Source organism: Mobula birostris, chromosome 10 (genome assembly GCF_030028105.1).
Source record: "Mobula birostris isolate sMobBir1 chromosome 10, sMobBir1.hap1, whole genome shotgun sequence".
Lineage (NCBI taxonomy): Eukaryota > Metazoa > Chordata > Chondrichthyes > Myliobatiformes > Myliobatidae > Mobula > Mobula birostris.
In genome coordinates this window covers 36051225-36077684 of record NC_092379.1, presented here as the reverse complement: position 1 = coordinate 36077684, position 26460 = coordinate 36051225, and the positions used below count along the sequence as shown (strand labels likewise).

General features: G+C 45.9%; 1 protein-coding gene across 1 annotated transcript in view; it reads right to left on the bottom strand.

The window, feature by feature from the left end:
- Nucleotides 1–214: 214 nt before the first annotated feature.
- Nucleotides 215–26460, bottom strand: part of LOC140203582 (serine/threonine-protein phosphatase 2A 65 kDa regulatory subunit A beta isoform-like) — a 48409-nt gene continuing 22163 nt past the window's right edge. The window contains exons 5-15 of the mRNA XM_072269628.1: nt 25994–26226; nt 24079–24226; nt 21105–21260; nt 17710–17824; nt 13875–13973; nt 12871–12986; nt 11412–11472; nt 8640–8771; nt 6636–6694; nt 425–567; nt 215–296 (exon numbers count right to left, since the gene is read on the bottom strand). Of these exons, the coding sequence (XP_072125729.1) occupies nt 215–296; nt 425–567; nt 6636–6694; nt 8640–8771; nt 11412–11472; nt 12871–12986; nt 13875–13973; nt 17710–17824; nt 21105–21260; nt 24079–24226; nt 25994–26226 (1344 nt within the window). The remainder of the gene's footprint in view (nt 297–424; nt 568–6635; nt 6695–8639; nt 8772–11411; nt 11473–12870; nt 12987–13874; nt 13974–17709; nt 17825–21104; nt 21261–24078; nt 24227–25993; nt 26227–26460) is intronic.

The following is a 26460-nucleotide window of genomic DNA, read 5'->3' as shown; positions in this document are numbered from 1 at the left end:
CCAAAGGATCAAGGTCAAGCAGGAAAGTGAGGCAAACACCACAGGGGAGGGGGAGGCCCGAGGTTTAAGTTTATGCCCCTCCCCATGCAGTACATGGAATGAGCTGCCAGAGGAACTGGTTGAGGCAGGCACATTAACAACTTCAATAAGCACAGGTACGCGGGCAGGAAAGGTTTGGAGCAAGGGTGCACAACTATTTTGGTGCCATGGATCATTACGCTAGGGGTCCATGAACCCCAGGTTGAGAACCTGGGACGATGGGACCGGCAGAGACGGTGGTCTTGGCCGGATTGGACCTGTGGGTACAAAAGACGGTGCGACTCCATCACTAAATGCCACCACAGTAGCGTCTCAATTTCCATTCCAAACTGGAGGTGAAACATTCTCCACAGGCCGGGTTATAAGCCCCAACTCAAATACTTACCTGGCATCTAAAACCGGTCCTATTTTCTGCAATGATTTAGCCACGTTGAAGCGAATGTTTGCCACCTGATCGCCTGCCATCTGGAGAACCGTCGGCAGCATGTGCTTTGCTGTGATTTCTTGGCCACAGGCTTCAGACAACACCTAAAAAAAAACAGCAGAAAATGCAAACGTTCATTCACAGCCCCGAACTTCACGAAGCAAGACTGAAGAAAAGGTCATCGATCTGATTTGTGCGACGCTCAGAATGTATTTTGCCCCATGATAAAAAGGCATAGTCCACACTGGCACCAATGATCACCCGCAAGGAGAGAGATGAGGTCCTGCAACGGAGATTTACAGATCAATAGACAAGTTGTAAAGAAGAAGTGCTGGTGTATTGTAATCGCTGGACTACCCCTTCTGCCATGTACGAGCGAGTTTAGAAACAGGAAGGCAGGACGGCTGAAATGTACAAAGTGTGGGTGCAGAGCAGACAGCATCACTGGGATCTCTTCCATGACAAGGTGACCCGAGCCAAGAGGGAACCAGGATTATAAGACGCAAGAGCGGAATTCGGCTATCGAGTCATATATGATGGCAGAATATAGCATTAGTGGTCAGACTCCTGGCACTGTGGAGGATCAGAGGAATCTTGTGGTCAGAGTCCATAGGACACTCAAAGCTGCTATGCGGTTGACCCTGCGGTTAAGGAGGCATACGGTGCATTGGCCTTCATCAATCGTGGGATTGAGTTTAAGAGCCGAGAGGTAATGTTACAGCTATATAGGGCCCTGGTCAGACCCCACTTGGAGTACTGTGCTCAGTTCTGGTCGCCTCACTACAGGAATGACGTGGAAGCCATAGAAAGGGTGCAGAGGAGATTTACAAGGATGTTGCCTGGATTGGGGAGCATGCTTTATGAGAATAGGTTGAGTGAACTCGGCCTTTTCTCTTTGCAGCGAACGAGGATGAGAGGTGACCTGATAGAGGTGAACAAGATAATGAGAGGCATTGATTGTGTGGATAGTCAGAGGCTTTTTCCCAGGGCTGAAATGGCTAGAACGAGAGGGCATAGTTTTAAGGTGCTTGGGAGTGGGTACAGAGGAGATGTCAGTGGTTAATGAGGTGGAGGATAAATGCGTGGCTGAGAGATTGGAGCAGGGGGCAGGGATTCAGATTTCTGGATCATTGGGACCTCTCTTGGGCCAGGTGTGCCCTGTACAAAAAGGACGGGTTGCACTTCAATCTGAGGGGGACCAATATCCTGGCAGGGAGGTTTGCTAAGGCTGCTGGGGAGAGTTTAAACTAGAACGGTTGGGGGCTGGGAACCGAACTGAAGAGACTAGGGAAGAGGGGGTTGGCTCACAAACAGAGAAAGCTTGTAGACAGTGCGAGAGGGAGGATAGGCAGGTGATAGAGAAAGGATGCTCTCAGACCGAATGTTTGAGATACGTCTATTTTAACGCAAGGAGTGTTGTGAACAAAGCGGATGAGCTTAGAGCGTGGATCAGTACTTGGAGATACGATGTGGTGGCCATTAGAGACTAGGATGGCTCAGGGACAGGAATGGTTACTTCAACTGCTGGGTTTTAGATGTTTCAACAAGGACAGGGAGGGAGGCAAAAGAGGTGGGGGCGTGGCACTGTTGATCAGAGATAGTGTCACAGCTGCAGGAAAGGTGGACGCCATGGAGGGATTGTCTATGGAGTCTCTGTGGGTGGAGGTTAGGAACAGAAAGGGGTCAATAACTTTACTGGGTGTTTTTCATAGGCCGCCCAATAGTAACAGGGATATCGAGGAGCAGATAGGGAAACAGATCCTGGAAAGGTGTAATAATAACAGAGTTGTCATGATGGGAGGCTTTAATTTCCCAAATATCGATTGGTGGATCCCAAGAGCAAGGGGTTTAAGATGGGGTGGAATTTGTTAGGTATGTTCAGGAAGGTTTCTTGACACAATATGTAGATAAGCCTATAAGAGAAGACGCTGTACTTGATCTGGTATTCGGAAATGAACCTGGTCAGGTGTCAGGTCTCTCAGTGGGAGAGTATTTTGGAGATAGTGATCATAATTCTATCTCCTTTACCACAGCACAAGGCTAATAGGAAGGAGCTTAAGAAGGAAATTAGGAGAGCCAGAAGAGGCCATGAGAAGGCCTTGGCAGGCAGGGTTAAGGAAAACCCCAAGGCATTCTACAAGTATGTGAAGAGCAAGAGGATAAGACGTGAAAGAATAGGACCTATCAAGTGTGACAGTGGGAAAGTATGTATGAAACCAGAGGAAATAGCAGAGGTACTTAATGAATACTTCCGTATTCACTATAGAAAAGGATCTTAGTGATTGTTGTGATGACTTGCAGCAGATTGAAAAGCTTGTGCATGTAGATATTAAGAAAGAGGATGTGCTGGAGCTTTTGGAAAGCATCAAGTTGGATAAATCGCTAGGACTGGATGAGATGTACCCCAGGCTACCGTGGGAGGCGAGGGAGGAGATTGTTGAGCCTCTGGTGATGATCTTTGAATCATCAATGGGGATGGGAGAGGTTCTAGAGGATTGGAGGGTTGCCGATATTGTTCCTTTATTCAAGAAAGGGAGTAGAGATAGCCCTGGAAGTTATAGACCAAAGAGTCCTACCTCAGTAAGTTGATGGAGAAGATCCTGAGAGGCAGGATTTATGAACATTTGGAGAGGTATAACATGATTAGGAATAGTCAGTATGGCTTTGTCAAGGGCAGGTCGTGCTTTACAAGCCTGATTTAATTTTTTGAGGATGTGACTAAACACAATGATGAAGGAAGAGCAGTAGACGTAGTGTATATGGATTTCAGCAAGGCATTTAATAAGGTACCCCATGCAAGGCTTATTCAGAAAGTAAGGAGGCATGGAATCCAAGGGGACATTGTTTTGTGGATCAGAACTGGCTTGCCACAGAAGGCAAAGAGTGGTTGTAGGCAGGTCATATTCTGCATGGAGGTCGGCCTCAGTTATCTGTTCTGGGACCCTTACTCTTCGTGATTTTTATAAATGACCTGGATGAGGAAGTGGAAGTGGAGGGATGGCTTAGTAAGTTTGCTGAGACACAAAGGTTGGAGGTGTTGTGGGTAGTGTAGAGGGCTGTCAGAGGTTAGAGCGGGACATTGATAGAATGCAAAACTGGACTGAGAAGTGGCAGACGGAATTCAACCCAGATAAGTGTGAAGTGGTTCATTTTGGTAGGTCAAATATGATGGCAGAATATAGTATTAATGGTAAAACTCTTGGCAGTGTGGAGGATTAGAGGGATCTTGGGGTCCGAGTCCATAGGACGCTCAAAGCTGCTGCGCAGGTTGACTCTGTGGTTAAGAAGGCATACAGTGTATTGGCCTTCATCAATCATGGAACTGAATTTAGAAGCCGAGAGGTAATGTTGCAGCTATATAGGACCCTGGTCAGACCCCACTTATAGTACTGTGGTCGCCTCACTACAAGAAGAATGTGGAAGCCACAGACAGGGTGCAGAGGAGATTTACAAGGATGTTGCCTGGATTGGGGAGCATGACTTATGAGAATGGGTTGACTGAACTCGGCCTTTTCTCCTTGGAACGATGGAGGATGAGAGGTTACCTGATACAGGTGTGTAAGATAATGAGAGGCATTGATCATGTGGATAGTCAGAGCCTTTTTCCCAGGTCTGAAATGGTTGCCACAAGAGGACACAGGTTTAAGGTGCTGGGGAGTAGGTACAGAGGAAATGTCAGGGGTAAGTTTTTTACTCAGAGAGTGGTGAGTGTGTGGAATGGGCTACCGGCATCGGTGGTGGAGCCAGATATAATAGAGTCTTTTAAGAGACTTTTGGATAGGTACATGGAGCTTAGCAAAATAGGTGGCTACAGGTAAGCCGAGTAATTTCTAAGGTAGGGACATGTTCGGCACAACCTTGCGGGCTGAAGGACCTGTATTGTGCTGTGGTTTTCTATGTTTCAATGCAAGTTTTTTTTATGCAGAGAGTGGTGAGTGTGTGGGATGGGCTGCCAGAGGCGGCGGTGGAGGCGGAAACGATCGGGTCTTTGAAGAGACACCTGAATGGATACATGGAGCTTAGAAAAATAGAGGGCTATAGGTAAGCAGAGTAATTTCTAAGGTAAGGACATGTTCGGCACAGCTTTGTGGGCCGAAGGGCCTGTATTGTGCTGTAGATTTTCTTTGTTTCTATGAGTCTCCTCTGCCATTCCATCATGGCTGATTTATTTTTCCTCCCAACCCCATTCTTCTGCCTCCTCCCTTATCTTTTCACGCCCTTAACAAATCAAGAATCTATCAACCTCCACTTTAGATATACTCAATGACTTGGCCTCCAAAGCCCTCTGTGACAATGAATTCCACCGATTCAGTACCCTCTGGCTAAAGAAATTCCTCCTCACTTCTGCTGTAAAGGGACGTCCTTCTATTCTGAGGCTGTGCCCTCTGGCCCCAGACTCTTGCGCTATTGGAAACCGCCTCTGTGCGTCCCTTTTATCCATACCTTTGCTCGAGCACTTTGGGAGGGTTTAAGCTGGTGAGGCAGCTGGGCTGGGACACAGGATACTAGTGTAGCAGGTGTTAACTCAGAATTCTATGTCAAACTCACTGAACAGGCAGGTCCGGTAAGCAGAGAAGGCAGAAATAAGTGGGAAAGCACGAGAGGGCTGGGAGGTTTAACCACATGTTTCCGAACATAGAAATTCACAGCACATTACAAGCCCTTCGGCCCACAATGTTGTGCCGACCAGGTAACCTACTCTAGAAACTGCTTAGAATTTCCCTAGCGCAGCAGTCCCCAACCACCGTGCTGCGGACCAGTACCAAGCCACAAAGCATGTGCTACCGGGCCGCGAGGAAACGACATGATTTGGCGATAGGAGTCGCTGCACCTTTCCTCATTCCCTCTCACCCACTGTTCAGCTTGAACACACGCGAGGTCATTACTCGCACGTCATCCATGTCAGCATGGGAATAAGATCAGCTCGTCGAGCTTGCAAATGACGGTGGGCTGAAAAGTATGTTTGACATAACATCTCTGGCGACATTCTGGATCAAAGTCAAGGCTAAATATCCTGAGATAGCCATGAAAGCACTGAAAACGGTGCTTCCATTTCCAACATATCTCTGCAATGAATGCAACGAAAACTAAATTGCGGAAAAGACTGGACATAAGGAACCCCGTTCGAGTATCGCTGACTCCCATCAGCCCGTGATAGGACCGTCTTGTTGCAGGGAAACAAGCCCAGGGCTCCCACTGAATCAGCGATATTGGTGTGTTGCAATGATTTTATATGCTCATGCGGGGAAAATACGTGCTGTGTGTTTAATATCCAAATGTTACTTAAAATGTTATGATGCTATTGATTTATAAGTGACTTGTAGAACCATACAACAATTACAGCACGGAAACAGGCCATCTCGGCCCTTCTAGTCCGTGCCGAACTCCACTCTCACCTAGTCCCACCGACCTGCACTCAGCCCATAACCCTCCATTCCTTTCCTGTCCATATACCTATCCAGTTTTTCTTTAAATATTTTCTTTTTCTTCCTTCTTGTCATAGGAAGCATGGAGAAGATCTAGAGGGGACACAGAGGAGACTTGCCAGGCTGCTGACTGCATTAGAGAGCGTGTCTTATGAGGAAAGGTTGAGTGAGTTGGGGCTTTTTCTCTTTGGAGTGAAGGAGGATGAGAAGTGTGGATAGAGTGGACAGCCAGAGACTTTTTCCCAAGGCAGAAATGGCCAATACCAGAGGCATAATTTTGAGATGATTGGAGGAAGGTACACAGGTAAGATTTTTGTTTCACACACACAGAGTGGGTGGGTGTGTGGAATGCCCCGCCAGGCGTGATGGTAGAGGCAGATGCATTAGGGGCATTTAACAAACTCTTAGATAGGCACACAGATGATAGAAAAATGGAGGGCTATGTAGGAGGGAACGGTTAGATTGATCTCAGAGTAGGTTTAAAGATCAGCACAGCACTTTAACACAGTGCTTTAACGTTCTATGTTCGAGGTACAATTGCTCTGCCTAGTTTGCCAACTAACCAATGCACCATCATTAGCACTAACACCGCAAGACAAAGCTCACATTTTTATGTCATCTGCTAAACTTCTAGCCACATCCAAATCATTTACAGGAGAGTTCCAGCACAGATTCCTGTGGTATGCCACGGGGTAATCACAAAAGCCGATCAGCAAATCCACTTTGAACCCAATTTGTGAAGTTACTTCGGATCCCTCGGTCTCTTGCTCGTTTGGGGACCTTGTCAAAAGATTTTCCGAAGTCCCTGTAGACAACACCAGCTGCATGAGTACACCCGTAACTCCAAGAAACTCAGATTGGCCGACAGAATCACCCCTTCGGCAGGAGTGGAGAAAAAAGATGAGTAGATTTAAAAGTTGGGGGGGGGGGTGGGGAAGGTGAGTGGAGAAAGAAATACAAGGTGCTGGGTGAAACCAGGAGGGGGGAGGGATGAAGTAAAGAGCTGAGCAGATATCACAGAGTGAGAGAAGGTTTCACTGACTCCCATCGAAAGGAAGCAGCGATCACGGAGGGGGAGCAGTGAGAGAGGGGTTCACTGAACTCTCGAAGAGACTTTGGGAGCTCAGCCCTTCCTTCCCATAACAGCCAAGGATACATTTCATCAGGCCTTGGAAACATATCCGTCTCCAACCCCACTAAAGACTCCTAATACATCGGCTTCTTGCCCTGTTTGAGTTTTCCAGCCATGTCCTTCTCTCAAACAACAGGAATTCTGCAAATACTGGAAATTCAAGCAACACACATAGAAGTTGCTGGTGAACGCAGCAGGCCAGTCGACGTTTCAGGCCGAGACCCTTCATCCTTCTCTCACTCTGTTTCTCACAAAGTTTTCCTGGATCCCCCCTGCTTTGGGCCATTCCCTTTGAAATCGTTCCTGCTGATATCAGAGAGGTTGAGGTTCTGTACTACTATAACCTGATAACTCGTACAACTGTGTTTTGCCTTTCTCCTTCGTATCCAGGACGTCTTTGAGGAGCGATGCCTCAAAAAGGTGGCATCCATGGTGAAGGACCCCCGCCACCCAGGACATGCCCTCTTCTCATTGCTACCCTCAGGAAGGAGGCACAGAAGCCTGAAAGCACACACTCAGCGATTCCAGAACAGTCTCTTCCCCTCTGCCATTTCTGAATGGACACTGAACCCATGCTCTACTTCACTACTTTTTATTTCTGTTTCCGCACTATTATTTTATATATTTACTGTAATTCACAGTTTTCTCTGTTATTATGTTTTGCACTGTGCTGCTGCCACAAAGACAGCAAATTTCACGACATTATGCCGGTGACGTTAAACCTGATTCTGATATCCTTGCTCCTGTACCTCATGCTGAATACTGGGAGAGCTGTCACATGTGACCACTCCTAGGGACTACCTGTACTCTGTTACTTGAAGCTCTTTTTGCATATTCCTCCAAGGAATGTGTGGGCATCACAGGTTGAAGTGGTATTTAATTCCTTTGTGGTGGGCTGCAGCCCTTGAGGTTTGGGTGCACCCACAATGCAGTTAGGGTGGGTGATCCAGGATTCTGACCCAGTCAGTGTCAATGCCCTGGTTCAGATTTTTACTGCTATGCTGTAGGCATTTCATTTTAGCAGTTCTGTAAGAGCAATCTGTTCTGCTTTCAGCCTGTTTGGTTTTGAGCTCAGGAATGAGGTGTCATCCAATCAGGATGGTAGAATTGGGAGAAGGTGCTAGAGAATGCTGGGCAGAGAGGTCTTTGTTTGGCGGGAGCTGGGAGAAGACAGGAGAAAAGATAGTGGACGATGAGGGTGCTTTGTGCAGATGAATGGCTTCGAGGAGGAAGGACCAATAATCCCGTGGGAAAGCCTCTTTGTTCAAGATGGATTTCCAGTGACCTTCGGAAGGTGCTGTGTGCTTTCACACAGATGGAGGGAAGGTCCAGCACGCGATTTACAGAGAAGTTCAAGATTTCAGCTCCACTGTATACGTGACTTTTTAAGTAGAATGGGCCCTTTTTGTTTTTTTCTCTTTCTTTCCTTTAATAACTGTTTGCTTAAGTTAACATTCTTAAATATACTCCTGAATAATTCTATGTAGTGAACAATCTGTTATTTTCTGCTGACAGGCGATTGCCAGGGGCAGTAAATCACACAACATTCACACAAACCGGGGTTTGGGTAGGCGAGACATCCCAACCTCACGGATTTTGCGGGACCAAAGTCACATACGCCTTAGATGATACTTGGGGTCACTGGCCATGGCAAGTACTTTCGGCACAATGGTGGATTCTGCCCAGTCTTTGCCAAACTTCTCCACCAACTTGGTCAAGTTGTTGGTCGCGGCCTCGCGAATGGCGTACACTGCAAGACAGCATTCACAGGTCAAGAAATGATCTGATCGCCGTTACTACTTGATTTTCAAATATGTACCTTGCTGATAAAATACAAAGTTCCAAAATGAAATGCTCGTACCACCTTCTTCAAAGTGTCAACCTGTTCCATACCAAGTTACACACAGTGGAGGAAATTATGCACTTGGAAAGTAGCATTTTAATATACTTATTTATCATTGATTTTTTATTGAGATACAGTGTGGAACAGGCCCTTCTTGCCCTGCGAGCCACCCCCCGATTATCCCTAGCCTAATTACAGGACAATTTACAATGTCCAGTTAACCTATCAACCAGTAGGTCTCTGGGAGGAAGCAGGAGCACCCAGACGAAACCCACGCGGTCACGCGGGGAACTTATAAACTTCTCACAGGTGGCAGTGGGAATCAAACCCAATTGCAAAGTGTTGCGCTAACCAGACGCCACTGTGTCGCCCCATTAGATACTTAAAAAATACTTCGAATAGGTTACCATTATTTATTACTAATTATTGTAATTGAATAATTAGTCATTGTTCAAGCCCTAACTGCAATATTCAGATTCCAGGGTAAAAGGGACCTACACTAAAAGGAAAACAGTCCAAATCAAATTTGTTGTTAATTTTATTGGCCTTTAATCAAAATGCACTTTACTTTAAAGAAAAATCAGCCCTGCCATTTTTGGGAAATTACTTGCACAGGGAAAAAAATCCTCATCTGCCATTCATTTATAAAAATGATAAGGATGTGAATATCACTTGCAAACAGTTGCAAGTATAAACTACATCTTGACTGACAACAGTACAGAAGCTCAGCTTGAAAGCTCCCATTTAAATGGCTGAGAGATAGTACGGTGGGTGACACACAGAGTACACCTGAGTGGCCCAAGTCTTAGGAGAGGCTTCTGGCATCAATTAAATACCACAACTCGCTTACACCAAGAGAACGAAGAGAACTATCATTTACAAAACACACAGGACCTGAGTGATGTTGCCTTGAGCAAAGCCGGCTTGAGTACAGCATAGCTTCGACCACCAGGCAAGAAGAAAACCAGGGAGGCACTGCAGATGGAACAGGCGGCTTCTGGAAACGTAGGCAGGATTAAGAACTTGTACACAGAGGGGGCAGAAAAAAAGGTGTGGATGAGCTGGCATGAGATCACGTTGGGAGATGCACAGCTGTATCTGTGACTTTCTGCCCATTCATTGGCCTGCTCTGTTGAGTGTCTCCAGAATTTTCAGTTACTATTTCAGATTTGCAGCTCCGCTGCTTTTGGAATAAGAGGCAAGGAACCGTAGTGGATCGTGTGTCTACCCCGGGTGCTCAGATTCCCCCCCCCAACACCCCACAGAGTCTGGAGACGTCCCGCTTAGTAGTCTCATTGGTCATTGTAAACTGTCCTGTGATGAGGCAAGGGTTAAATCAGCTGGTTGCTGGGCGGTGTGTCTCGTTGGGCCTGTTCCATGCTATTCTGGAATAATTAAACGTATCGGTCAAAGTCAAGTCTGTTTCTTGTTGCCATGTGTACAAGAGTACGACAAGATTGCTTGCAGCAGTAATAACTGGGGGGGAGGGGGGCGCCGGTGTTTGAACTATGATGGTATTGGACATTGGGCAGGAACCTGGGAGTACAAACTGGGATGAATGCACTCAGAAACACACAATTGAAATGTGGAAGTCGTTTTGGGCTTCACTTGGATGGAGCTCTGCAGAGTTTTGTCCCACTGAGACAGGGAAAGAACAGAAGGATGAAGGAGCCATGCTTGACAAGAGATGTGCAACAGCTAGTCTAGAAGCATAGGATGCAAAGATCAGCCTGGGCTCCAGAGGGTTACAATGTGGCCAGGGAGAGAGTGAAGAATGGACTTCGGAGAACTAGGAGGGGCCACGAGAAGGACTTGGTGAGTTGGATTCAGGAAAACATACTTGAAAAACAGGAGGATGGCCAGAGTGAGAGTCTGGGCCGGCCAGAGCTAAAAGAGGCAAAATGTTTGGAGTGGAGGACTTTGGGGGAGATCCGCAATGAATACTTTTCTTTAGTAATCACCAGTGTGAGGGACCTTGATGCTTGCGAGGGCAGTGATATGCTACAACATGTTAACATTGAGAAAGAGGATGTTCTGGAATTTTGAAAAGCCCTAGGATAGATAAGTCCCCGGGTGCCAGATGTGATATACCCCAGGGTTACTACGGGAAGCAAGGGAAGAGATTGCTGCACCTTTAGTGACGATCTGGGCATCCTCACTGGCCAGTCCTCACCGGAGGAAGTACCAGATGATTGGAAGTTGGCAAATGTTATTTCCTTGTTCAGGAAAGAGAGTAGGGATGACCCTGGGAATTATGGACCAGTCAGTTTTACTTCACCGGTGGGCAAATTACAGGAGAAGATTCTTACAGACAGGATTTACAAGAAGCATAGTCTGGTTCGGGAGAGTCAGCATGGCTTTGTGAGGGGCATGTCGTGTCTTGAGCCTGACCCAATCCTTTGAGGATGTGACAAAGCACGATGAAGGATTTTTGGTTAGGCACCTGGTAGGGTCACTCAGCATCATGGAAGCACCAGGAAGATGACTTTGACAACTTTGAAGGACTTTCGTTCAACAGAAGTAATGATTCATCAAGGCTATACTCACCGTGATCCACCAGCCACGTCATGCACAAGGAGTTCAACTTCTCATCAAAAAACTCCACTCCCTAAACAGGTTTTGACAATAAAAAGAATGTTGATAAAATAACCCCTCGAATTTCTAGTAGAACATGCCAACTTGCCACATTTGCATTCTAGCCGTCTTCATCTTTCGCTCCTTACCAGTACAGTTTGCTAACTCCTTTGAGCCAATGGTGTGCCAAAGCTTCCAGATTTTTCATGAAGTATATTAAGCACTCTTCGAATGTTGTGGAAGCCCTGCCTTCCCTTACAAATCCATTTTGGTCAGGGTGGACCATTTTTGGCAACAGTGGCTCCAGCCTCCCAGCTAATACCTTACAGAGAATTTTGAGATCATTGTTCAGAAGTGAGATTGACCTATAAGATCCACAAAGGGATGGTGGTTTTCCAGGTTTTAACAGTAGCGTAATTGCTGCCATATTAAGAGAGGGGGCAAGGGATCCAGTGTCAAATAACTCCTGATACATATCAGGCAGAGGTGGTATTAGTTTAGTCTTAAAGATTTTATATATTTCAATCGGAATTTCCATTGGGCCCAGGAGTTTTCCCTCCCTTCATGTTAGTTATAGCTGCAGACAATTCGTTAGCCTCTGAGTTAAACTCCAGCGAGGTCAAGGACGTTTCATCCAGGGGCATAAATTCTAACAAGTCGAGAAATTCCTTTTGTATTTGTGGAGCTGAATCTGAATATTCTGAGCTGTACAGATTTTGGTAAAATCTCAAAAAGATATTGTTTATTTCCTCTGCGACAACCGTTGTCACCCCCTCATCTGATTGTATGGAGTTTATTGCCCTTTCTGTTTGGATCTGTTTGATGTGCAGGCCAAAGGCTCACTTATTATCATGTACAACTCTGAGATTTGTCTTCCCCAGATAGCCATGAAACAAAGAAAAAACATGAAAGTCATTGAATAGCATCCTGATCATCAGCCCCCCCCCAAAACCACCCCTCCCTCCACACAGAAAATGGAACAGCAACAACCCCAGCCCACCCCCCGCACAAAAACCAACAGAACATTTTACCCCCAAACACCCTCCCCTCGCACAACAAAATGAAAAGAAACAGGCAATATAAAAACAGAATATAAAATCCCTAAGTCTGACAAAGTCCGCAGTCCTTAAACAGGGGTCTAAACCTGATGGTCTAAACCAGGGGTTTCCACCCCTGCTTGGTTAATGGTCAATTAAAAAAAAGGTTGGGAGCCCCAAGTCTAAATTAAGACTACCCATGTCACTGGGCTACAAGTATAATTGCTACTATCGCACATTTGCTTCTGGTGCAAAAGGAAAGAAGATGTTCAAAGTTATTTCCGTCTTTAAACTAAAGTATCAATTTGATATAGGCAGTCATTTCCATTCTGCAAATCATCCACATGGAAGCATTGCTAATAGACTATAAAAACATTTTAGAATAAACCACCCACCAGCAGCCCTGCAAGCAGAGGCATGTACTCGATTATCGCAAGGCGCACTCTCCATTTGGCATCTTCTGCTAATTCTACAATGGCTGGCAGGAGAGACTGTGATAACTGGTGAATTCCTGGAAAAGAAACACATAAAATGATTAAATGAAAACCTAGACAGATATCTCAGTCAACACGCACAAAATGCTGGAGGAACTCAGCAGCCCAGGCAGCACCTACAGAAACGTCGACTGTACTGTTCCCCATAGAAGCTGCCTGGCCTGCTGAGTCCCTCCAGCATTTTGTGTGTGTTGCTCGGATTTCCAGCATCTGCAGATTTTCTCTTGTTTGTCATTAGATATCTCAGTCATGTTGCCATCCTGCTCCACGTTTTTATGATCCACCTGGTCAGTCACGGATCATTCTTAAATAATTTCTTCTACAGTTTGATATTCTAGTTTATATAAATCATGGAACAGAACCGGCCCTATAACCCACAATGTTATACTTAAATTCCTAATCAAGTGGGCAATCTAATCTACACGATGTCCATATTCTTCTGCTTTCCTCACATTCGTGTGCTTATCTAAACGTCATTAAAAGTCCCCGATATATCTGCCTCCACCATCACTCCAGGCAGCCAACACCATGTTAAAAAACCAGCAACACACACAAGATGCTGGAGGAACTCAGCAGGCCAGGCAGCACCTATGGAGAAAAGGACAGTCGACATTTCTGTCCAAAACCCTTCGGCAGAACTCAGCCCTTTGGGAGAGGGGGAGAGGGGGATGGGACGGGAGAGGGGGATGGGACGGGAGAGGGGGATGGGACGGGAGAGGGGGATGGGACGGGAGAGGGGGCAAGATGTGACTCATGCTTGGACACTGAGCTTTTCCAGTTACAAGCAGTTCACACTGATAAATGGTGCCTGAATCCTCGTTTCAGGCCCACCCAAAATACTGAGGGACTTTTTCCTGAAGTGAATGAGATGAGTTGCTACATTAATTTTAGATAGACTGTATAACTAGCCAAGAATTTGAGAAGGCATATTACCTTAACATACTGCAAGATGTGACTTATTGTGACAGTCTCCCTGCAATCTACTGGCAAGTTTTCACAGAAATCTGCAAGATAGAGTACTGCATGTTAAGAGAGTTATTCTCAAACAAAACAATGGCCCATGTATTCTGTGCCGATCCATTTAAATTGCCTACTCCCATCAACCTGCATCTGGACCATAGCCCTCAATACCACTACCCATCCAAACTTCTCTTAAACGTTGAAATCGAGCTTGCACGCACCACTTGCGCTGGCAGCTCGTTCCACACTCTCACCACAATGATAAATCAATAAAGTTTAACAGATTAAGCAATTGCTGAAAAGCATCTGCCTTAACATTTGTATCTTCTCAGAAGATAGTGGCAAGAGAAAACATACGTTCTGAAGCACAATTTAAGTCGCACAAGAAAAGCAAGGCCAGCACATACAGTGTAAACATCAAGAGTCAGACAGCACAGGTTCAATTCTGGCACATCGGTACGGTCTCCCTGTGACGGTATGGGTTTCCTTCGAGTGCACATTTCATAAGTTAACTGGTCATTAACTGGTAAATCGTCCCGTGATTAGGTCAGGATTGAATTGGGGGATAGCTGGGCAGTGTGGCTCAGTGTACCTATTCTGCACTGTAATCTTACTAAATAGATATTCAGAGGTATCAAATTGGCCCACTCCTCCTCTATGGTGTCGGCCAAGTTGTTCTGGTGCAAATTAACTCAATGAGTTGGCATTAATGTACCAGCTACTGAAGATGACTGGCAAAGAACTTTGGCAGGCACATCACAATTCACTTGAAACATCTGATTTATGGAAACTGGGCAGGCCAAGACGACTAATGTTGCGATACTTATCCCGGCCAGCTCCCCTTTGCATGAAGACAGAATCCATGACTAAACTACCACAATCTGAAAGGCTAAATATAACTCATGCATTCCTTTTCAAAACGCATGATTGGAGCCAGATTTTGTGGATGAAGTGGGTCCATCTGGGAAGCAAACTCACAATATTTCTACCTTTGTCTACTAGCTTGCTTACTTGAAAGTAGGGAATCCACATTACACTACCAAGGACGGTTCATGAAGCAATCCCTTTCGCATCTTCGTTTTACTTCAGAGGCTGTCCTCTCCAATCTGGTGACTCGATTTTGGGCTGATCGGGCACTTTGCTGTTTCCAAGTGCTTCATAAGCCCACGGTTGCCTCCACCTCTCGCCGATTAAAGCGCTGAAGAAGATTGAAATCAAGTCAGGCGCGCAGGGCCAGCGAGTATGCAGTGCCGTCTATCTGCCTCTCGCTGGCTGTGCTGGAGAAGGCGCCAGCTTGTGGCAGCCTCTCACTGGCTGTTCCCAAAGGAAGGGCCTCACACTCAAGTGAATCTCCCTCTCTCCCCCGATGATGTCGGCCGATGGTACCTGAGCATGCTTTAATCGAAGTAGATTTCGACTCATTCAGGTTTATGATGTGCTCTAGTTTCTAGTTCCAGTTTATCTCTCTATGTGATGATGTGCTTCTGCAGACACAATCGGTGGACAGTGGTGTGGCTGTGTGGCCCAACATCCACCCCAGTTTCTTTGATGAAAGATCCGATCAAGTGACACGTACACGAGAAAAGATGCAGCTTATTAGGCAGTCAATGATTCCTTAAGGTTGTCATGGCCAGGGGCAGTAATGGGGACAAGCACCCACCACAGACTAAATGCTCCTAATGGCATGCACCTCAAACAGCCTCTCACACCAAGTCCAGCTCCTGGCCTTTGCATGTGGCTTACTGACAGCAGAAGGCAGGTCACTGACACTTCAAAACTGGTCACTTCGGTCAGATGGGGCTCATGGTTAGCAGCTCATCTAGGAAAAGGAAGACTCTGATCTCAAACCTCCAATGCCTTGCGGCTATACCCACTCACAGGAGTAAACCCAGAGGGAAAAATCCAGAGCCGGATTCTCCGAGGCAGTCCTACGTTGAGTTCAACGCTGTCAACCCCTGCGACGCCACTGGTACCAAACTGTATCGGTCTCTGCCAATTCTTTGGATTCATCAGATGCGTGGAGAGGGGGAGCCTGCTACATGGGCAACAGCTTACTCTCCATATCATACTGCCCTGGCTTACGTATCACGTAGACAGCTGCACGTAACATCCATGGTGGACCCTGACCAACGGAGGGCCTCGGGTTAGGCAGTCAGTGGTACAAACGTAAAGAACACCACTCACTCTTTTTCACAATCTCACAACCTTTCAAGACTCTGCACAAGCAATGAAGTGCACTTTGTAAGGAGCAGCCACCATCGAAACATGAAGTCAAGTGGCACACAATTCCTTTCCATTTGCTGTCATCCAGTTCTGGGATCAGATCAGGATGCCAAAGGGGAGGCATGCTGGCATGCTGTTCTCACTTGGAGAAGTGTCACCTGGATATGTGGTACCACATTAAATAGAGTCATAGAAAAGCACAGCGCAGAAAAGGCCCTTTGGCCCCTCTCGTCCATTCTGAACAATTCAAACTGTCTACTCCCATCTGCCTGCACCAGGACCACAACCACCCCCCCGCCCCATATCCCTATTATCCATGTACCTATCCAAACTTCTCTTAAATATTGAAATCAAAACTGCATGGACCACTTGTGCTGGCAGCTCGTTCCATTCTCATGACCCTCTGTGTGAAGAAGTTTCCCCTCATGTTCCCCTTAAATTTGTCACCTTTCACTCTTAACCCATGACCTCTGGTTGTAGTCCAACCCAACCACAGTGGAAAAAACCTGCTTGCATTTATCCCATCCATACCCCCCCATAATATTGTACCTCCATCAAATCTCTTCTCATCTTCTGCATTCTGAAGAATACAGTCCTAACCTATTCAATCTTTCCTTCTTAGTCAGGTCCTCCAGACCAGGCAACATCCTTATAAATTTTCTCTGCATTCTTTCAACCTTGTTTACATCTTTCACAGGAGTTCAAAGTTCAGGGGTGTCCAGGGAAGGGGTCGCACCTCTGGTGAAGGGGCTTGTCGTGTCCATTCCGGGGCAGCTCACTCACCTTCGCTCCCCACCGGACACTCATCTCTCCCCTGTGGCTGCAAGCAGCCATTTGCACGTGACAGCAGTCTCATACTCCGGTGAGATTGGGACAAGCCAGTCCTAGCACGCAAAGTCAGCCTCAGCGGACTGGGCGGGTGCGATCTACAGTAAAGCCCAACGGCCAGGAAGGTGGCTCTGCATCACTCCGTGGAGAACGAGGGGCATGAAAAGACACAGAAAACGTCCTGGTCATCCACTGCAAACAAGAAGACCCCAGTTTCTTCTGGCGCTTGTTCATACCACTGGACCCGGACTTCTGAGGCCAAGAGAGTGGAACTGCCACAGTGCAAAGGCTTTTCCATTTTAAAAACTCTCCCGCACAGGTTTCCTGTCATCGTCGGACAAAATGTGCAACCACCATGTGTACTATACACAACCTTGACATTTGTGTCCTTACAGGCAGCCACAAAGCAAAGGAACCCAACAGAACCCATTAAAAACAGAAAACCATCAATCACACAATGCGCAGGAAAAAAAGACAAATTGAGCAGACAAGAAACGGAAGCAAATAATGTTCAGGACTGCACTGCAAAATGCCAGGTTGTACAGCTGGATCAAAGGCTCATCTCCACTAGGAAACTTACAGGCACAGATTGCAGTGTCATTGCCCAGAACAAGAGTCTATTAATGAAGTAATTGATAGTTGTTTTTGCTGCCAGAAAGTTGTCACTGTGCTTCAGCAACAACATCTTAAACCGGATGGAAAAGACAAGAATGAGAGTTCCCAACCAACCTTTAACTTTGTTGGCCCCAGCTGCTCGCACTTCAGCCTCACAATCTTTCAACAGGTTTTGGAAAGCAGGAACCAGATCATTTTCCGCAATTTCAGGACCCACGGTTTTCTGAAGCTTTAAAGGCAAGAGAAACCAAATGAGTAACAAAGATAGAGCGGGTTTCAATAGCAGCAATCTGTGCATTAACACGTGAACAGAGGAATCACAAAGACAACACCATCTTTCTTTTCCACGCTCGTCTTGCTGCTGCCATCAGGTAGAAGGTGCAGGAGCCTCAGGACCCTCACCACCAGGTTCAAGAACAGTTACTACCCCTCAGCCATCAGGTAGAAGGTACAGAAGCCTCAGGACCCACACCACCAGGTACAAGAACAGTTACTACCCCTCAACCATCAGGTAGAAGGTGCAGTAGCCTCAGGACTCTCACAACCGGGTTCAAGAACAGTTACTACCCCTCAACCATCAGGTAGAAGGTAGAGAAGCTTCAGGACTCTCACCACCGGGTTCAAGTACAGTTATTACCCCTCAACCATCAGGCCCTTGAACTACAGGGGATAAGTAGACTTAATCGATTGAGATGTTCCCACAAGCAATGATCTTACTTTAATTACTCTTTATCTTGTTATTTCATACTCTTGTTATTTATTGCTATTTATTTATATTTGCATTTGTACTTTATCTTTTATTGATCCTGTTTACAGTTACTATTCTATAGAAATTGCCGAGTCTGCCCACAGGAAAATGAATCTCAGGGTTGTATGTGGTGACATGTATGTACTCTGAAAATATGAACTTCAAAATTGAAAATCTGAACTGTACCTTAGCTACAGACTTCATTGCAAGATTAGTTTATATGTGATCTTGAGCATAGAAAGTGCATTTTGTGATGGTCTGTCATTAGCAATGATAGCAGAACTTTATAAATACAATAAACTCCGTACCGTTCTAATGCAATTGTTTTCCAATAATGGGTTGGTGCCAATTTCACAAGTGCTCTGGCAACCTTTATCTTGTTCTGGCATATTTCCCCTTCCTTTCCAGTCCTGCTGAAGGGTCTTGGCCCAAAACGTCGACTGTTTATTCACTTCCATAGCTGCAGCCTGACCTGCTGGGTTCCTCCAGCATTTTTGTGTGTGTTACCTTATATGGAGCTTATTTTTGAACACGGGTTAGTTATCGTATAAAGACAGACAATATAACGTCTTTGCCTGTTCCAAGGGTAATAATCCTAAGCTGACAAAATGGCTGTGTTTTCTGTGTGCTTTTGAACACTGGTCCATCTGTAATTTGCTTTAATTTTCGATCAGGTTTACCGTTTTGAATTATTCAATTTTATCATGGGTGGCGGAGTGGAAATACATCTTTACCAAGAGAGGTGTAAGGCGTTCCTTCCCTCCACTAGCCTGCAGGTCACCCTTGGGCAAGGTGTAGCACCTGCTTAGCCAACCCCACCCCCCCAATCAGGGTCACGTGAAGCCATGGGGTAAGAGGAAAGAAACCCAGAGAAATGTTGCCATTGTGTTCAGATGTTTATCAATGAGTGGATACCTCATGCTCTGGTAAAGAAATAAATGAGTGGGGAGAAAAAGGGAATGGTTAGATAAATGGTGTCCATTTAGAAGCAGCAATCTTTAGTGTTACCCAGGTAAAACAGCTGTAATGATCTATCCTTGATAGTATATCCACAGATAAACCAGCTGCTTCAGTACAGATTTTACACTCATACAGAACAGAAAGATTTAATCTCAATGCTTTGGGGTGGGACCAGATTTTCCTGGCCTAAAGAGACGGAATTTTAAATTTTTAAAGAAAGGCAAAGTTGAGAAAATATTGTCGTTGATGGCTCTGAATCCGAAAGTATGGTACACAGACAACAACGTGAGCAATTGTAATCAGCTAATTTCTCAGGTCAAAAAAAACAACTAAATAATGTTATTTAATCATTAAATAATGCTTCTTAATTGTTAAATAATGTTAACCTGATCGTTAATGTTTGCAATTAACCTGTGTAGGCAATGTGCCTTTATTTTGAGGACTTGTATTACATTGTGGTGAGAAAAGCACGGAGATTTCAGTTGATCCTAGTGTTTTCCCAGGCTGGGAAAGCCTAAGACTAAAGGGCATAGATTTAATTGGAGACACAGAACGCAACAAGCTGTTCCGGCCCTTCAAACTGCACCGCCAGTAACCCACCAACTTGTGCAACAATCTACAATGACCCTTTAACCTACTAACCGGAATGCTTTTGGACTGTGCGAGGAAACCGGAGCACCAGGAGGAAGCCTGAGGCAACAAGTTTTATACTGAGAACAAAGACCATCTGGTTCAAAAACTATAAACACACAGGAGATTCTGCAGATGCTGGAAACCCAGCACAAAATACTGGAGGAACTCAGCGGGCCAGGCAGCATCTATGGAAATGAAATAAACAGCCCATCTTTCGGGCCAAGACTGCTCTTCAGGGCTATAAATCTGCCGATGACACAACTATTGTTGGCAGAATTTCAGATGGTGACAAGGAGCCGAAGAGGAGTGAGATAGATCAGCTGGTTGAGTGGTGTGGCAACAATCTGGCACTTTGTCAGTAAGACCAAGGAACTGATTGTGGACCAGAGGAAGGTGAAGTTGAATCACAACCTCCCTACCCCATACCCGGTCTGTGTGAAGTCAGCAGTGGGAAGGAACCAGCAAAGTCCAGTCCATCAAAATTTTAATTTAATTAATTAATTCATGTACTACATCACAAAATTTACCACAATGACAGTAAAACCAAGGAACTGATTGTGGACGTCAGGAAGGGGAAGTCAAGGGAACACACGTCAGTCCTAATCAAGGGGACTGTGGAAAGGGTGAGTAATTTCAAGTTCCTGAGTGTCAAAGTCTCTGAGGATCGTCCTGGCTTTTCAACCTTTCGGCTCATTTTTAAACAGAACTGAAGTTCCCCTTAACTTCCTCCAGTCAAAAGTGAAAAATATCAGTGTCATCAACCTGTGCACGTGCTGAATCCCCAGATCCCTGGCACTATGCCAACAAGTTTGTTCTAAACCCCTGTCACAGGATTATCCTTCAGATACACTGAAAAAGATCTGAGCTCAATTCAGACCAACTTTGTTCTATTTCAGATCCATGTTTAAAAACAGGCTAATTAAATGAATCTGGAAAGAAACCTCAGCACCTTTTGGCATGTCAGTCAATTATATTAAAAATACACAGGTGCTTGATTTAATGATTTTTTAAAACTATATTAGAGGAACTAATCGTGTTTTCATGACTTTTGACAGAATCAGAAGGGATTCCAACTGGAACAGAAAACTTAAAGACTAGTTTTAAAACATAAATGCACCATACCATCATACCAAAGAGATGCACTTTGTGCTTTAGCAATAACACGTACTTCAGAAAATTTGTCTGCCACCACATAGCGAACACGCCAGGATTTATCGTCCATTGCCTGCCGGAGGGTCAGCATCACCAACGCTTCCAGGTCTTCCTGGGGCAGCAGCTGGGCTATGCTCACACAAGCCTCAACTGCCAACAGCCTCACCGAATCCTGTGAAAAAGATGTTCAAACCGGGATTGAGCTGGTTCTTCATTAAAAAACAAAATTAATTTACTGAAGTTAACATTAGGAAGAACTAATCTCATCAAAAAAATCATAAAAATAAATACTGACAATATAACAATTGTTTCCCAGATGATATCCGTTCAGATCACCTAGAACGTAGCAACAGGTTTCATTACTTTGCAATGTGTGCTGGAATCTTCCCAGGATACAAGTACTGGAGTGTATCAACATGCAACCTTTGATGGAAGCATTCCTTGGATTAGTATATTAGCAAATGTCATGACAGAGCAAAAATTTATTGATGAATCAATTTTCTTTCTCCTGCTCTTGAAGCACCACTCTTTGCTCAGTGAATCTCCAAGCTAATCACCCAAGTGGTCACTTTTCACCGTAGGATATAGGAGCTGAATTAGGCCATTTGGCCCATCGAGTCTGCTCTGTCATTTCATCATGGTTGATCCATTTCACCTTCAGCCCAATCTCCTGCCTTCTCCCCATATCCCTTCATCGAAACATGGAAATCTACAGCACTTTACAGGCCATCCGGCCCCAAAGTTGTGCAGACCAAGTAACCTACTCGAGAAACTGCCTAGAATTTCCCTACCGCATAGCCCTCTATTTTTCTAAGCTCCATGTACCTATCTAAGAGTCTCTTAAAAAACCCTACTGTATCCACCTCTACCACCTTTGTTGTCAGTGCATTCCACACACCCACCACTCTCTAGGTGAGAAACTTACCTCTGATGTCTCCCTTATACCTACTTTCAAGCACCTTAAAACTATGCCCCCTCATGTTAGCCATTTCAGCCCTGGGAAAAAGCCTCCGGCTATCCACACGATTAATACCTCTCATCATCTTATATGCTTCAACCAGGTCACTTCTCATGCCCTGACTAATCAAGAATCTATCAACCTCTCTGCCCTGAATATACCCAATGACTTTGCCTCTGTGACAATGAATTCCACAGATTCTCTGGATAAGGAAATCCTTCCTCATCTCCATTCTAATTGGATAAACCTCTGCTCTGAGATTGCTTCCTCTGGTCTTAGGCTGTCCCACCATAGAAAACATCCTCCCCATATCCACTCTAGAGGCCTTTTAGTATTTGACAGGTTGCAATGAGATCCCTCCCCCTCATTCTTCTGAATTCAAATGAGTACAGGCACAGAGCCATCGAACGCTCCTCGTACGACAAGCCTTTCAATCCTGGAATCAGTTTCGTGACCCTCCTTTGTACCCACTCCTGTCTTGGCACACCCTTTGTTAGATAAGGGGCCCAAAACTACCTTCAATATTCCAAGTGAAGCCTTATAAAATGTGAACATTACACCCTTGTTTTGATGCGCTAGCCATCATTGGTGGGGTCTGAACCTGAAGCAAGTGTGAACATCTCCTTGGCTACAGATGTGAAGGTTTATTTCCAGGAGTCACTGGACAGTAACCAGAAGAGAAGCTTACTCAACACCAAGGAGCACACGTCCAACCGTTAACCAGAAGCTAGGTGAGGGTCAAAGTGTCCATCCCAGCTCCCCTTCAGCGTACTATTTCTGTACGACTCTGGCTCTTTAGTACACGAGTATACTGCGGACTGCGTCAAGCCTTTTGCCCGGGATACTTTAGGTTGGAGGAATATGAAAGGACACACACTGATTAAACAGTTCGCTCTTCAGGCAAAAGCCTCAAGATAACCACCTTCTTGGAGGAGCATCTCCAGCTGGAGTACTGGAATGGTGTAATCATGTCGATAGATTGACAGGCACCGCTTCCATCTGCTGTGGACAAAGGAACTTTATAAAGCAGGGGCTCCCAACCTGGGGCCCCTCGGTTGATGGCAGGGGGTCGATGGCGTAAAAGAGGGTTGTGAACCCCGGTTACAAAGGTGAACAGATGGTGCAGACTACGACAACAGAAACTTTGCAAGCAGGAAGTGGCATTAACAAGGCGTAGCATATTGAGTACGTAGACATATTAACCAGACGCAACTCAGTTCTTTGCCACGGACACACCATCCGTACTAATCTTTCCCACTTCCAGCTCATCCATACAGTAAAATGCAAACGGTAATGTTGGGGGGGAGGTGTGAAATCATGCAATTGCTCCAGTGAGCGGAATGACAGACAGCCTGTGACCGGAATGAGCCAAGTGCTCTCCGTTATTTCACACACTGCCATGACGTGTGGGATACAGAGGCTCCTCAGTACAAGCAATTGATACACATGTGACATAAAGCCAAGGTGACAGCAGCAGCTTCAGGAAGATAAATCATGACAAGCCATGGGGAATAAGATCACCTTTCTTCACTATAATCCACGCTTCCCTCATCCACGTCACCTGCATTCCCACCCCACAAGCCTTTCCAGCGCAGCAGTGTCTGTAGCCCCCACCACCCACAATAGACTCCTAGACTAATCTCAATCCTCCGCTATCTGCAAGGGGCCTCTGCCACTAATCACACCCCCCTTCACCCACCCCACCCTTCAGGGTTCCACGCCACTCATTCATCCTCGCCGCTCTCCCCGAAAGCAAGACAAGGTCTACACTCGCCCATTTGCCTCCGTTCAGGGCTGCAAACAGTTCTTGCAGGCGAAGCGGTGCTTTCCTCTCGGGGCTATTCGCTGTATCTGGAGCTCCTGCCGTGGCCTCCTCGACATCGGAGGACCAACACAGATGGGGTTGGGGAGGGGGCGGTTCTTCATCGAGCACCTTCTCTGGGTCCGCTGACAGAGCCAGGGTATCCCAATGGCCACCCACTTCAATTCGACTTCCCGCTGCCACCCCAGTATCTGCTCTACAACTACATACCTGCTCATCAGAAGCCAGGGAAGTGAAGAGGGGTATAATGTCACTTTTCAAAAACTCCAGCTCCACAACCTTTGCAAATTCACCCAACTTTGATGCTGCTGCCTGGCGGACCACTGGCGTGTCATCTGAGCACAAGCTGTGGAAAAGTCTGCAGAAAAAATAAAATTAAAGGTCACATAGGAGTAGTCGCCCATTGATGCAGAACTTAACAATTCGCAAGCAGAAATACAAGCACTAAAAATTGACATTTTTGCAATTAATGTTTCTAAATCGGAAGCTACTAAAATATTTTGCTAAACCCATCATCATTATGTGCTGTGTCATATGCTATGGGTGGTCACGGTCTTTCCATGACCCTGATTGTTCTCCGTAAAGTTTTCTCGAGAAGTGGTTTGACATTTCCGCCTTCTGGGCAGTGTGTGTCTTTACAAGGTGGGTGACCCCCAGCCCATTATCAATACACTTCAGAAACTGTCTACCTGGCGTCAGGGGTCGCATAACCAGGACTTGTGATCTGCACCGGCTGCTCATCCACCACCTGATCCCATGGCTTCACCTGACCCTGATCGGGGCGGGGGCGGTGGGGAGGGGTTGATGGTATCGAAGCAGGAGCTACACCTTGCCCAAGGGTGGCCTGCAAACCAGCAGGAGGAAGCCTTACACCTCCTTTGGTAGACACGCATCTCCACCACACCACCCAAAAATCCAATATTTGTGGTATTCAGATTTTATCCTGAGAAATACTTCAAGATCGCAACAGAATATAGAAATTTACAGCACATTACAGGCCCTTCAGCCCACAATGTTGTGCTGACCACGTAACCTACTCTAGAAGCTGCCCAGAATTTCCCCACCATACAGCCCTGTCTTTTTCTGAAACAACTGACTGTATCTGAAAGTTTACACAAATGACACCACAAAAAATTTTAATTCAGGGAGTAAAGCGGCTGGAACTGAACCCCAGATGTGGGACTCCTGCACTTGGAGCAGAACAGAGCCATTGGTTGTGGACTGCAGGGGCACACAGTTACCAAAGCAACCTTCTCGTCCGACAAAACTCAAACACCTCCGAACAAGTGAAATCCTCTGCGTGCCAGATTAATCAAAATGGCCCTGAAGCAGAGCAACAGGCTTGACAAGACACGGCTCTCAAAAAGAGCACGCCTTTGTAAATGACAAGGCCACTTCAACCCCACAGCCGAGAGTAAGCGATGAGCACCACTCGACTATGATGCACCTCGGCTTTTGCTCCTTCCTCACTAAAAACACACAAAAAACCTTCAGTTTATGTCATTAAAAACAAAAATGCCACACTTTCTGTGCTATTTTGGGGCTGATTATTCTCTAAACTAGAAACTTCTACCCACTCAGTTAAAACAAGGTCCTGTCCACCATGGTGGTAGCATCTTATCGTCAATAAAACCAAATTATACTGAAATTGGGTGGCAGGAAGGAAATACGTCCCTGCCAAAGGAGGTGTAAGGCACTCCTTCCCTCCACTAGCCTGCAGGTCACCCTAGGGCAAGGTGTAGCACCCGCTTAGCCTCCCCGATCAGGACTACGTGAAGCCGTGGGAGCAGGTGGTGGACGGTTGTATGAGCAGCAGGTGCAGATGTCAACTCCTGACACTGACACCAGGCAGACAGTCTCGGAAGCGTATTGATAATGGGCTGGGGGTCACCCGTCTTGTAAAGACACACGCTGCCCAGAAAGAAGGCGATGGCAAACCACTTCTGTAGAAAACTTCGCCAAGAACAATCATGTCCACGGAAAGACCCACGATCGCCCACACCATACGACACGGTACATCATGAGCGATACTACAGGATGTAGATTTTCTACAATAATACAGTAATATTCCTAGCTAACTTCTATCATGTTCATTTGCAGCATTCCAAGGGAGGAAAGTACTTACTGACGCAGCTCGGTCTTTACAGAGCTGGATACCCGAGGGTAGCAGACACTGAAAAGGCTGCATGCCGAAGTCCTGGACGTGAACCAGTCACCACAAGTCAGGCGCTTGACCAGTGGCACAAAGTGGACTTCTAGGTCTGCAGGAGAGTGCTCGTGTGAGATGGCTCGCAGTGAATCGATGGCTTTATCTCGTACTACCGATTTTTCCACCGTTGCCAGGTTCTCCAAGGGAGGCTGATTAGTGGGAAAGAATTAAACTGAAACACATCTTCGTTTTACTCTACTTCTAAGAAACACAATATTTAGAAACAATCTTTAAGATAAATTCTTAAATTGCTGAGAATTAAGAATTCTCATAAAGAAAATGAGACAGAGAAACATTTAAAGGCAGAACAATATACAGCCGTGCTGGAGGACAAAACACAAACTATCAAAAACTGTATAAATCAAAGGACATATTTTCTCAAT